Genomic DNA, 12,213 nt, shown 5'->3' with positions numbered 1-12,213 from the left:
AGGGCACATTTCTGGCTCATGTTCAACTTGGTGTTCACCAGGACCCTCAGGTCCTTTTCAGCAAAGATTCTTTTCAGCTGGGTGAACCCCAGCATGTGCTGGTACATGGTGGTTGTTTCTCCCAGGTGCAGGACTTTGACCTTCTCCTTGTTGAACTTCATGAGATTCCTGTCAGCCCGTTTCTCCAGCCTGTCTCTCCCAAACAAACACACACCCTCAGAACATCTACCACTAACCTGCTGATAATAATAAATTGGAATATGATATAAATATATTTAGGATAAATAGGATAATTGGGAATTAATAAAAATTTATCTTCCTTTATTGGAACAAAATCTCTGGGTGGAAAGAAGAGTTTTCCAGGTGTGTGGAAATGCAACCTACTGTCCCACCCTTAACGTTCACTGTGGCTTTATGCTGTTCACACTCTTAGCCTGTCTCTGCTGTATTTGAACTTAAAGATCCTTGTAATAGGGATTTGTCCACTGCTTCCTCTGTCTGCAGTATGAAGCTGCAGAGATAGAAAGGGAAACACATTCTTGGTTGATTCAATAATAACACACAATTAACTGTATTCCTTTGACCCCAGAAGTCCAGCCTCTTGACTAGTTTCGTTGAAGCTGGCCTATAAAACATGGTGTGCAGCTGGTTCCTTCCAACAGAGAAAAGCAATGACATGGGTACACACTTTTGTTCCAGCACAGTACTGGATGTTTATTTTCACTGCTGGATTTACAGAAGTTGTAGTCTCATTTCACCTTCTTTTCTCTCACTCATAGCACTGGGATGAAAAAGGAGAGGCTGCCACTGTGAGAACTCCGTTTATATATTAGTGGTAGTGAACAGCAGGCTCCATTTTCCCCAGTCCTGCTGGCACCAGACAATGGAGATGCAGGGAATGGAAATGAAATCTGATGCTCAGGAATGGAGGAAAATGACCAGCTCACCCTCAGAGATCTGAAGACCTAGCATCTGTTGCGACAAAACTTTTGTTTGCCATTATAGAACAAACAAGGCAAAGACTAGGGCAGAGAATGTGTCCCGGGTCTCATCTGGTCACAAATATCAGTAATGCAACACATGTGGACTGGGAATGGATCTACCACTGAGGATAACTCACCCTTATAGGCAACAAGCCTGTCCCTGCAAAGCACCTTTGTGAGGGTGCAGAAAGGGCAGGTCCTTGGTCTTGTGTAAAGCTTTGGTTTGCAGGGCAATGATCCACTTTACCACTGATGAGATGGTTACGAGATGAAAACGCACATGGGATTTATCTAAGAGATTTCTCACAGATCCATGGAGCTGAAAATTCACAGCTGGAGGCCTGAAAGTGATTTTTCATCAGGACAACACAGTGTTGCACAGGGCTGTTAGAGAGGATCCTGCAAGAGACATGGAACAAAAGTAAGACTGAGAGAAAATGCTGAGATTGTCTCCTGGAGGCAAGGAAGAAAAAACATCTGATTTTGAAGGGTGGAGCCTAGAGGAAGTGAAAGAATCCAACCTCCAAAGGGCAGCTGTTAGAAAACAAAACGTACACCAAAAAACCTGTCTACCTGAAGATTACACATCTAGGTAATTTTGCCATTGTGGAACCCAAATCAGAACCAAACATAGACGCAATGCCCTGCAGTGACAGTGATATTCACCAGCATGAGAATGGCAGTGCTGAGAATTTCATGGAAAGATGATCACCTCTAAGGAATTTGTAAGAACAGAAAGCAGGATTTAAGAAGGGAACTAAGTCAAGTGCTTAGAGTACTGACCTACCAACAGTGAGATCTTGGGCAAATTTCCTTGCTGGAGAAGTGTTAGAGACTAACTCATTGTAACTGCTGTAAAAAGGAAAGGGACAGGCAAAGTCACTGGACCAAATCATAATGTTTTCCCTCATGCAGAATGCTGAGCTTTGTCCAAGCAAATATTGAGAAAAATTAAAGTTCTGAGTTGGGTTGGCACCAGCAAAAGAGCAAAGGGCTGGGTCCTCGCACCCAGTGACACCAGCACTTGGCAAAATGGGTGCAAGGTGGCTGAACCCAGTAAAGCCAAGATGGATCGTATGCTTTTCTGACTGAGCAACTGTGTGGGCAGTGCAGGCAAGTAATTCTTGATGTGAGCAGCTGGAAGGAAGTAGAGAGTGAGATACTAACATTAGCCCTGCTTTTCACAGGTACATGCCTTTACAAGGTGCAGGGCAGTAAGAAGTAGACCCTTTTGAGTTCAGTGCCATACAGGTGACAGTAAGAAGGAAATTTGTCCAGGAAGAAAGCTTCTGAGATCTGGTGCAGGAACTCTGGGTGTTGTGGAACAACAGGCAATCTGAATTAGCACTCTTGTTTTTAAAACAGAATTAAACTCACTCGGTGCCATTGAATATAGAGCCATCTTCCCAAATCCAGCCGGAGCCTTTGCTGTTCCTCAGTCCAATCCAGAAACATCCTATTTGAATACTCTTGAACAGGTCCTAGAAATGGTGACAAATTACAAAGTGACTAGTGACAGCCAGCTTAAAAACCGAGGTAAGAATGAGTGAAGAGAACAGAGAGCAAGATACATCCCCTTGCCTGACTGTTCCTTAAGTGGCTGACAATGTTGCTTCTCTGCACCTTCTAACCAGGAAGATCAGCCCTGCAGATCATGCCTGGAATAACAGCTATGTGTACACTCACAAAGAAGTAAGCATGCTTTCAAGGGTCCTGGGCAGATCCTTCAAAGGACATTTCTCAGGACAATATATGTGAACCAACTGCACCCCAGGTTCCTGGAGCCTCCTACACAGAGCTTTATATAGGAACATATGCTATTAGTATTAATATTAACGCTCTACCATACAACTAGCTAGCGAGCTAATACAAAGTATTAACAATTAAAGGTAAAATCAGATCATGGCAGGAAGCGCAGGCACCGACAGATCTGTGTAAAGAGCCCAGGACCAAAGCTCATTAAATTTTATACAAACTTTCCTCCTACGTGTTTTCAATGTTCATTTCCTTTTGCCTAACCTTTAACTCCTGTTTACTGTTAAAAGGTGAAGCCTGCAACAGAAACTCAGCCCTGAAGTAAATTCCATCCCCCCTCCCCAGAAAAAAATAAAAGACAAAGACAAGAGAGAGGAGTTTGTCTTGTCCACATTTGCAATGAAACCCAACAACAGCAACCTTTCAGTGGTATGGCTGGGCCCCATCCTTATCTCCTGCTGCCATAAACAAAGCTTCAGAACAGACATCTTCACACAGAAGCATTAACAAAACTGGCTTGGTAAAATGGTGGGAATAGGAGTAGCTTGAGGAATGCTTGAGTGTTGCTCGTGGTTTGGAGGTGACTGTGCTTCCCTGGCAAAGCGAGGCTGAACAGCCACAGCCTTTGCAGTCTAAGGCATGTATAACTGGATAGCTAGAAAACCTTGCTTATGTGGGGAAGTCTGAGCAGGGATAATGGGTAGCACTCTAGTAGCAGAGACAGTAGTAAGAAAGCAGCAGGACCAGGGAGGCTGTCTTTGTGCAGAGAAATGGGTAATCTGGGGAAGATGAGTATTTCCCAAGGAACCAGGATTTGTCTAAGAAAGTGTGAGTGCCTGGTACGTACTGCCAGTCATAAATCCCCACAGAACATCATACAATGCAACTTCTGTCCAGGGACTGGAAGCTGTGCATGTTCATTGGACCTGAGCTAATACGCCCTGGCTTGTGCAAAACCAGATCAAGCACTTCCACTCTACTTAGGCAGACGTGCCTCACCTCCCTAGTGATCAGCTCTACCCGTTTCTTTAGTGGTCATACATGCCTCTGCCCCCGGTGAGCATCTGCTGGAAAATGAGCAGAGGAACAGATGGTTTCTGATTTCACCAGCACAACTGAGGTTTTTGGGCAGAGAGAGTAAGTAAACTTGAAAACAGACTGAGAAATAAATATCTGCGCGTGAACACAGGGAGTGGCAAGGGTCACTGAGCAGGAGGAGCTGGAGCAGTTGCAGGGAGGAGAGGCATCGCTTTTGCAAAGGAAGTATTTCTGAAGAGTGGGGACGTATTGGTTTGTAGGCAATGAGTACAGAGACTGCACAGTGCCACAGTCTTTTCCTGTAATCATTTATATCAGCCTTGTTGGGGCTAGGAGGGGAGGTGGAAAGGGGCAGTAGAGAAGGCTGTCTCCTAACATCCTTCCTAGGACGATTCTGACTAGCTGTCAGTGACCCTCACCTCTCCTTTCTCTCCTTTGCTTCTTTGCCTGCTGGGAACTCTGAAGGTGCATACTGAAACTGTAAGTGCACTACAGCTATAACTATAGTCACAGTCATAAATCCTTCCTCTCCTTTAAAGTCAAAATATCACTAGAGTGACAGCACTGCTTGGATGTCAGTCACTGAGATTGACCTGCAAGGAAATGGAAGATCCTCAAAGAATAAGAAAACCATTACCATTTCACGGGTGTCGCTGATCACCAGGAGATGAGCTCCCTGTGCCCGGCAGGATTCCTGGCTGGAATTCCAGTCCTTCTCCTCCTTGGAGAAGGAGTAGCAGCTCCCTCTGTAGGCTATCCACTGCTCAGGGCAGCGTGGGTGGGAGTCACCTGTAAAGGAATCAAAATATCAGCTGTTCTCTACTATTAACCAACAGAAAGACACTCGTCAGCAAGGACCTGCTGAAAAGCAACTCTTCTGGATAGTTGCAATGCAGAAAACTTAAGTCAGAATAAGCATCTAAAAGTAAGAACGCATGAACACTGAACTTCAGATCCTCTATGCAATTTCCAAATCTTCGTACAACAGTCACATGCACGCTGATGCTGGTGCAACCGCCTCTGCCCAGGTTTCCTCTGAACTACTCAGATACGTGAGAATCAAAGTTGGCTATCGGAAAGCAGATGACACTCTGGGTGTGCAAAAAGTAAGGGAAAAAATTATGTCATTCTGTGGGTACAGTATGATCATGTCACACATCAGGTGAGCGGATTTTAAGCAGCAAACAGTAGGCTCTCCCACGTGGTCTAGCACCTTCTGCATGCATGCAAAAGTGTTACAGACGTTGCATATTTGTTCTACAGTTTACCACTATAATTACAGCAGATAAGTCTACAAAAACCTTTCAATATGTTTCACTGCTCTTTGCCACAGGATTTGAAATGGGTTGCCTGTGGTCTGCACAAGGAATATATTCTTCAAAATATTCTGGATAGGCAGTGGGGACTTAAGACTGGTAGAAACCTAGAATAGCTTTTAATTTAACCCCGTATAAGGGAGTCCAGTGTCTGAACACCTGTGCTTAGAAGAGTCTCCAGTCCTTTGCTGTTGGTTGCTCACCCTCAGTACTTCTTTGTGCACTTACTCATCTTCCAAATCAAAGCAACTGCTAGGATGACGCTCAGTATCCCAAAGCCTATAGCCAAGACTGGCACAACTGCTGGCCACAGACAGGGAGCTGTAAAAGAGAAAAGAAACCACAGTGAACAGGAGCCACATGGAAACTGACACTGGTTTTAGGCCGTTTGCTTGTGTCCTGGGCATTTCCATAAGGAACTGAGCTACTTAGAGCATCCCTGTCTGTCTATACTCTGCACATTGCTGCCATCACTGTCCCTGCTCAGCCTCCTCGGGCCCTCCCCACGCTCCTGCCCACCGGCCCAGGGCCCCATTTCAGCTGGGCCCAGGTCCGTCAGTTCCTGCCTGAGCTTCCCCAGAGGAGTACCTGTCTCCAGGTCAGCCACAGCTCTGCCCCTGCGGGGCCACAGAGCCGGCTGGTCCAGCCCCTGCGGTGGCTGACCCCAGGAGAGGAAGCACCAGCCCCAAGTCAGCCAGAGCCCTCCAGGCACCATGTGGCACCTCGCACTGGCAGGAGCCTCCCAGAAAGCCTGCTCCTGCCTCAGCATTGAAGCTCAGGGTGCAAACCCAGAGCTGCACTGCCACCACCACCATGTTCCAGCTCAAATGCAAAAAAACCCACCAAGGTCTTTCCTCCAGCTTTTTCAGCAACAGTGACAGGTTTAACCTCAGCATCCTATTCACAGGCTTAGACACACAGTAGCGTTACATCTTCCAGGGACACTCCCAAGTCAGTCCTACGCTCTCATCTGCGTCTCCCGTGGTGGGATGGCAGGATGGAAAGGCCAGCCTTGAAGACCTTGGGATGCCCCTCCACACTTTCACCACCACCATCCGCTGTTCAATTGCTGCCAGCGTCAGAAGGTGGCTCTTTGGGGTGGCCTCCACCATAGCGCAGCACAGCTTCCTTTCAAAGGGTGGGGCAGGACTGCCATGTAGAGATCTGCTCATGTACAGCACAACATATTAACCTCCAGGCTACACCTTGCTTTCCTGTTGTCATCTCCTGGAGCTGAGAGGCACTCACTTTACATAAGCTGTTTGAAATCTCAGCACTAAAATTTCCTCTCTCCTAGGTTGAGGAAAGTATGACACTTACTGCCATGGATGAGCTCCAGGGGGGTTTGGTTTGCTTGTTTTATTAATCTCAGTGTGACAGCTGCATAGACAATAGGACTTTATAAGAAGCACTAAACGTGCAGCTAATGGTTACTGATGTTGAGGAACCCAGGATTTCCCTGTGCTTCTCCCTTAAGCTTATGTACCACATCCTGCTACTGTGGTGCTCCAGAGACTTCTACCCAAATCCAGTGGCAAAGTCCCTGGTGGAGCTCATGAAATCTGAGATGATTCTCTCTCGGTCATGCCACAAGACCCAAAGAAACATATTTGTACTCCCTAAAAAGGCTAGGAGTCTAAGGGCTAAGATGGAGGGAGGGGAAGGCTAGCTTTAACCAAAGACCACAGCAAATACATCGGAAACTTGGTAGAAGGGCTGTGAGCAGGATGTCATAGCAGTAGGATACAAAATACACAGGGAAGACAGAGAGGACTGTTCTCTGCTCAAGTATAATGACAGTCAAATTAGGTTATATAACTAACTGCATCAAAAAGTAACAGTAACAGCATCCCCACAGACCAGGCAAATACTACTAAATGCATAGGGTTGGAATTATATTATGGACTGCCAGACAAGGATGGTGACAGAACTCATGAACCGTCAAAAAAAAACCCAGAGCAACTGTGAGGGAAGCACAGTGATGACAAGTGTCAATTAATCACATTAAATTACGCAAATGCCATGTCAGGGCATGATGCTGAGGCTGAATGCTTAGATACAGCCTTAGAATAGGCACCTTGCGGAGCAGCGAACTGAGAAACACAGAAAGCAAAGCAGCTGGTGGCTGCCCTGCGCCGTGCTGAGGCCACCCGGCCCACCGTGGCTCCATCCAGCAGCTTCTCTGCCGCAGTGAATACAAATGCACTGAGATTCAACAGAGCCAAAAAACAACGACGACAACAAAAAGGCACTGTGGTATAATAATTTCAAAATGGGAAACTACAGGAAAATGAAGAAGTTTGACACAGAGAAATTAAAAGGGATGGCTAAAAGAATAAAATATTTGTAAGCAGTAGGGGAGACTTTTTTTAGGATCTCTCAGTGGAGGCTGAAAACAAATGCACATCATGTATCAAGAATATTGTGGGAAGGACAAAGAAAGCCAGCGCTGAAACAGAAGGGGAAGGGACTTCACTTAAAAACACGAATGCATCATTTAAGCATTGGAAACTTTGTCCAGATACAGAAAGCAGACCAGATCAATAAATCAATAAAAATTAATTTGTTTTTATCTTAGAGTAGTTTGCAGGCTCACCAGTTTTCAGACCAGTTTCTGGTTTATAGCAATGTATTTATAGCAATGTATTTAGATCTGAAGTTTTGGCTAAAAAAAGTTTCTAAGGTAACGAGGGAGAGTAAGCTGTAAGCATCATTCTTCTGGTAGAAAGATCTTTCCTAAGGTAATGGTTTTGTCACGTCTCCTGAAGCTTGCAGGATCTTCTAGCTGCCCCAATTGCAGTTAAAAAAAAAAGCAACATTTATTTATTTTTTTAATCATTATTAAAGAACAAAACCCCATATCTTTTCAGTTACAAAATACAGAAAGACTTTTCAGTTACAACCTACTCCTCAGCTTCACACAAGAGGACAATGGGAGAACTGAAGGACTTGAACTACCCAGCTGTTCTCTCTGCCTGCTTTCTATTCCTCTTGTAAGGTCACCTTTGTATCTCTGGTGACATGGGTTTTGCCATCAGATTAAGCCTCAAGAGAATGGAGTCGGCCGAGGTTAAGGGGTAGGGTGGAGCTTCTTCTCTACAGATTACAAGTGAAAACTAAGTAAAAGGGGATAAATACCTGTCGAAACATAATTCTTTGTTCTTAGACCACATTTCTGAGGATTTGCACTTCTGTTTTCCTTCCTCTCTTGCCTCTCAAACAAGCTATCTCCTGCATCCTCCAGATAACTGTTCTGGATTTTAGGGAAAGCTACGTCCAGGACAAGGCGACTGGGATGACAGTCAGTGAAACAGTTAAGCCTTAAATGTCAGCACCGGGCATCCGAGCTGGTGCCTCCTGGCAATGAATAGAGCAGTTCACCCTCTATTGTTTCAAACCAACAGCAGAAAAAAGGAACTGACTCGACTCAGCATCAAAACAAAACCCCAGGGCACCTCCACAACCAGAGCAGTGGGAGAGTTCACTTCAGTTCCTAAAAATGAAAAAATATGCCATTAGATAATTTTGGGAGGAAAAAAGAGAGCGAAGAGGGCAAGTCATATTGAAGCCTTCAAGGTGAATTTGAGCCTCACTTGAACTGCAGTGATCAACCCAGGGAAGTGGAATAAAAAATCTCATAAATCAGGATTTTTACCCCTTGCAAAAGGAAGTCCCTCTAGTTAACCCTTTCTAAAACAGGTTCAGGGGTTTGTGCTTGATCCTCGGCCCCTGGAGTACATGTGAAGCTCTTGTAGAAGAGGAAGGGAGAGTACCTGGGATGAGTTTGAAACCAAGAGGGAAATCTGAATGGAGCATCGAGAAGTATTTCCAAGTAGTTGTCTGAGGAACTGTGGAAGAGTGTCCCCAAGGGAAAGAATCACACAGAATCACAGAATCACAGAATCAGTCAGGTTGGAAGAGACCTCTGGGATCATCGAGTCCAACCATTGCCAAGAAGAATTGGACCGGTGGACATTTGTCATAAGTATCCAATGTTATAACTTTCTAGTATATCAAACACCCACTTAGGTCTGTCAGTGCTCTGGAGAAATGACTGTCATACGCTGCATTCATCTGCAAGCAATGTGACCCAATATTTTTAGGTTTGGGAGTCCAGATTCAGTTCAAAAACTGAAAGCTGTTAGCATTTTATAAATCAAGTCTTCTAGGACAATCTGAAGAATGTCATTGTGCTGTCCCGTATAGTTCCCCTCAGCTCCTGCCTACATCAGTATGGGAGCAGCATGACTACCTAGCGTCAGGGAGGATTTGAGAAACGAGGATCCTGTCCTTGGCGATGGCACAGACCTGGTTATTGCTGTTACTACGAGCATGCCACACAGGCTAACACTGTCTTAAGTGACTGCTGGACTGACATTTTGGTAGTGTGGCATATCTAAGGCTCTCTGGAAGCCAAACAGAAGACAGACAGGGCAACACTTCATTTTCGAGGAGTCCATGAGACCCAAAACCAGTTGGTTTGACCAAAGGACTGATGTAGACACCTGTGATATACCTGTGATACTGCATCACAGGGATGACTTGGTAGCAAGGGTGTGCATTAGAAAACAGATTAAATACCTGAGAGCACATCTCTCAAAAGTGATGGAGGCGGGGACAGAGTTGAAAATAAAGATCTTCTAAAGAAAGGTACTTAAACTGCACTCCTTAGGGACTCCTTGCATGCAGAAGAGAGACGGGAAATAATCAAATAATATGCACAGAAAGTGTGTTCAAAGATCAGCTTCCTTATTTTAGGCCCTCTGACTTCAGCTCAAAAAGATGAGGTTACATAAAGGAATTTGGAGAGGAGGAATATTAAAAAGAAAACTGCAAACATCTCAAGCGGGCATCGGGTAATTTCCACCTCCAACAGGCTGAGAGTGAACACTAAGGGAATCAAGGGATGTCCCTGTGTTTTCTGATGCAACAGAAAACATCATTTCTGATGAAAACACATGCAAAAGCAAGACTGCCTTCCAAGCAGGTGGAGTGTGATTACCAGATAGGAACTTGGGGTTTCTGGGCTTTGTTTCCATAGCGCAGCAAGTGACCAGGCAGCAGTAACAACCACAGATGTATGGAGTTATTCTGATCAAGGCACAGAAATCTCGCATCCCAGAGCAAGAGCCCCCTTTGCTGTAACAGCTCAGAAAAAAGCTAATGTCAACCATTAGCATTGCACCCCATGCAACACAATTAATCTAAAGCACACAGGCATTTAGAGGAAAAGCAATCATCTCATGGGAAGGAGATGCTTATAAAGATTGATCATCAATGCAAAATCTCACTCTTCTAAGGCAGTATTTCTGAAATAAGCAGCCAGAGAAATTGCTCAGTGTGACATTTGCAAGGCCTGAACGGGGGGAATTGAGCAGAAATAAGGGAAAAGAAAATTTAAGGAAAGCACTAAGAAAATCTTCCTGGTAGTAAAATGCCCTGCAGAACTGTCTCAAGGCAAAAGCTGAAAATTTGCTCACTGGGAGGTATATAAAACTAGAACAGAGAAAACACACGAAAAAATGTATCACAAAAGAATCCTGCAGAGCCCCATGGGAGAGAGAGTGGATGATCTCATATGCCTCCTCTGTCTCTGATCTCTGATTAGCATACGCTTCTGATTTATCTGTACTTGCATCTCGCCTGCCCTTCAAAGAACTATTGCAGACAATGTCTTATTGCTGACAAGCAGACAACTTTAAAACTGCAGACCTCTTTTGGAGAAAAGGATGCTTGGGTTGAAAGCCCAGGAGTAAACACCGAAAGGGGTCTCACGGAGAGAGGGAGGGGAAAAATGCTGGGACTCTGACCCATCGGCTTTTATCACAGTAAAATACTTGTGGTAATTTTAGAACAAAAGCAACAGTACCATGAGCTGGTACGCAAAGTCAGTGGCCAGCTCAGAGTGTTTTTGTTAGAACTTGCTTTTGCTTGAAATAAAATCTTTTGTTGACCTACCTCATCCAGCTTCCTTACCTCTCCTTTCCCGTCCAGCTTTGGCCCTCAGTGGAGGAGTCTGAGAGAATTTGACAGAAGTATAAATTATTTCCTCACTTGCTTCAGCTGCAGAAGTTTCTGATCTGCTTCCCTCCATGCCAAAGCAAAGAGTACGTATGACAAGATGTTTCGATCCGACTGTTGAGCGACAGGGCTCAACGCCTGTGAAACAGGAAACCTGAGGCTACATTCAGAACACAAGAAATGTGAAGTTGCAACCTCTGTCTCTAGCTGCTCAAAATAACCAAATTTATAACAGAATGGAGAGCAGTGGAAGTGCAACAACTTCCATTTCCAAACCTGATGAGGGATGTCTTTAGAACAGCCATTAGTGGAAGACGTGATTAATCACAAAGTTCGTGGGTATTCTAATTGTTGCCAATGCAAGAGGCTGTGATTACACTGACATAGTAATTGTGAGAATGTGTGTCACTCTGAAGAGCTCCCTCTCAGGACAGAAGCAGGTGGATAGCAAAAGCACAAGCTGAAAAAGGTGAATAGTGAGAGTACAAGTAACTTGGTGAGGTGGGCTTTAACCTGAAGTACGTGCAGGGTGGGGTCCAGTGTGGCAATGCTCATGCCGTAGCTTCCAACAGAGCAATAAGCCAGGCCAATCAGAACAGCAAGAAATGTTCCTTAGCTGTCTCCCAAGATAGGAACAAGAAGGCCAACCGCCTCAAGGGTATGTCTAGATATGGTGGATCCTCTTGCACCTCTCCTGGGAAACCTGCGTGCTCAACTACCTCTCTGGAATGCCTGTACACCAACACCTGCAGCATGGGGAATAAGTAGGAAGAACTGGAGTTCTATGTGCAGTTGCAGGGCCATGATCTCATTGCAATTACAGAGACATGGTGGGATAGCTCACATGACTGGAATGCTGTCATGGATGGGTACGTACTTTTTAGGAAGGACAGGCCAGCAAGGTGAGGAGGTGGAGTGGCCCTTTATGTCAGAGAGCAACTGGAATGTATCGAGCTCTGCCTAGGGGTGGATGAAGAATGAGTTGAGAGCTTATGGGTAAGAATTAAGGGGCAGGCTAATACAGGTGACACTGTTGTAGGGGTTTACTGCAGGCCATCTGACCAGGAAGAGGAAGTAGATGAGGCCTTCTACAGGCAGCT

At 45.1% G+C, this 12,213-nt stretch overlaps 1 protein-coding gene across 1 annotated transcript; it reads right to left on the bottom strand.

Moving 5' to 3' along the window:
* Positions 1–1,270: 1,270 nt before the first annotated feature.
* Positions 1,271–11,186, bottom strand: LOC137663664 (killer cell lectin-like receptor subfamily G member 1). Its single transcript, XM_068401114.1, has 5 exons — positions 11,069–11,186; positions 5,321–5,413; positions 4,414–4,565; positions 2,361–2,464; positions 1,271–1,382 (listed from the first exon to the last, which is right to left on the bottom strand). Exons 1-5 carry the CDS (start codon positions 11,184–11,186, stop codon positions 1,271–1,273), a joined length of 579 nt encoding a protein of 192 aa, XP_068257215.1.
* Positions 11,187–12,213: the final 1,027 nt, after the last annotated feature.

The sequence above is a fragment of the Nyctibius grandis genome, chromosome 5 (genome assembly GCF_013368605.1).
Source record: "Nyctibius grandis isolate bNycGra1 chromosome 5, bNycGra1.pri, whole genome shotgun sequence".
Taxonomy (NCBI): Eukaryota; Metazoa; Chordata; class Aves; order Nyctibiiformes; family Nyctibiidae; genus Nyctibius; species Nyctibius grandis.
The sequence above is the reverse complement of the archived record's forward strand: the minus strand, read 5'-3'. Positions and strand labels throughout refer to the sequence as shown.

What these genes read in the sequence shown, in the direction of transcription:
- LOC137663664 (XM_068401114.1), bottom strand. Translation starts at nt 11,186, where the DNA reads ATGGAGGGAAGCAGATCAGAAACTTCTGCAGCTGAAGCAAGTGAGGAA. An exon ending in TGCTTTGATTTGGAAGATGA is followed by an intron (nt 4,566 to 5,320) that starts GTAAGTGCACAA and finishes ATTCCTTTACAG; the next exon opens with GTGACTCCCACCCACGCTGC. An exon ending in TCTATATTCAATGGCACCGA is followed by an intron (nt 1,383 to 2,360) that starts GTGAGTTTAATT and finishes TGTCTCTTGCAG; the next exon opens with GATCCTCTCTAACAGCCCTG.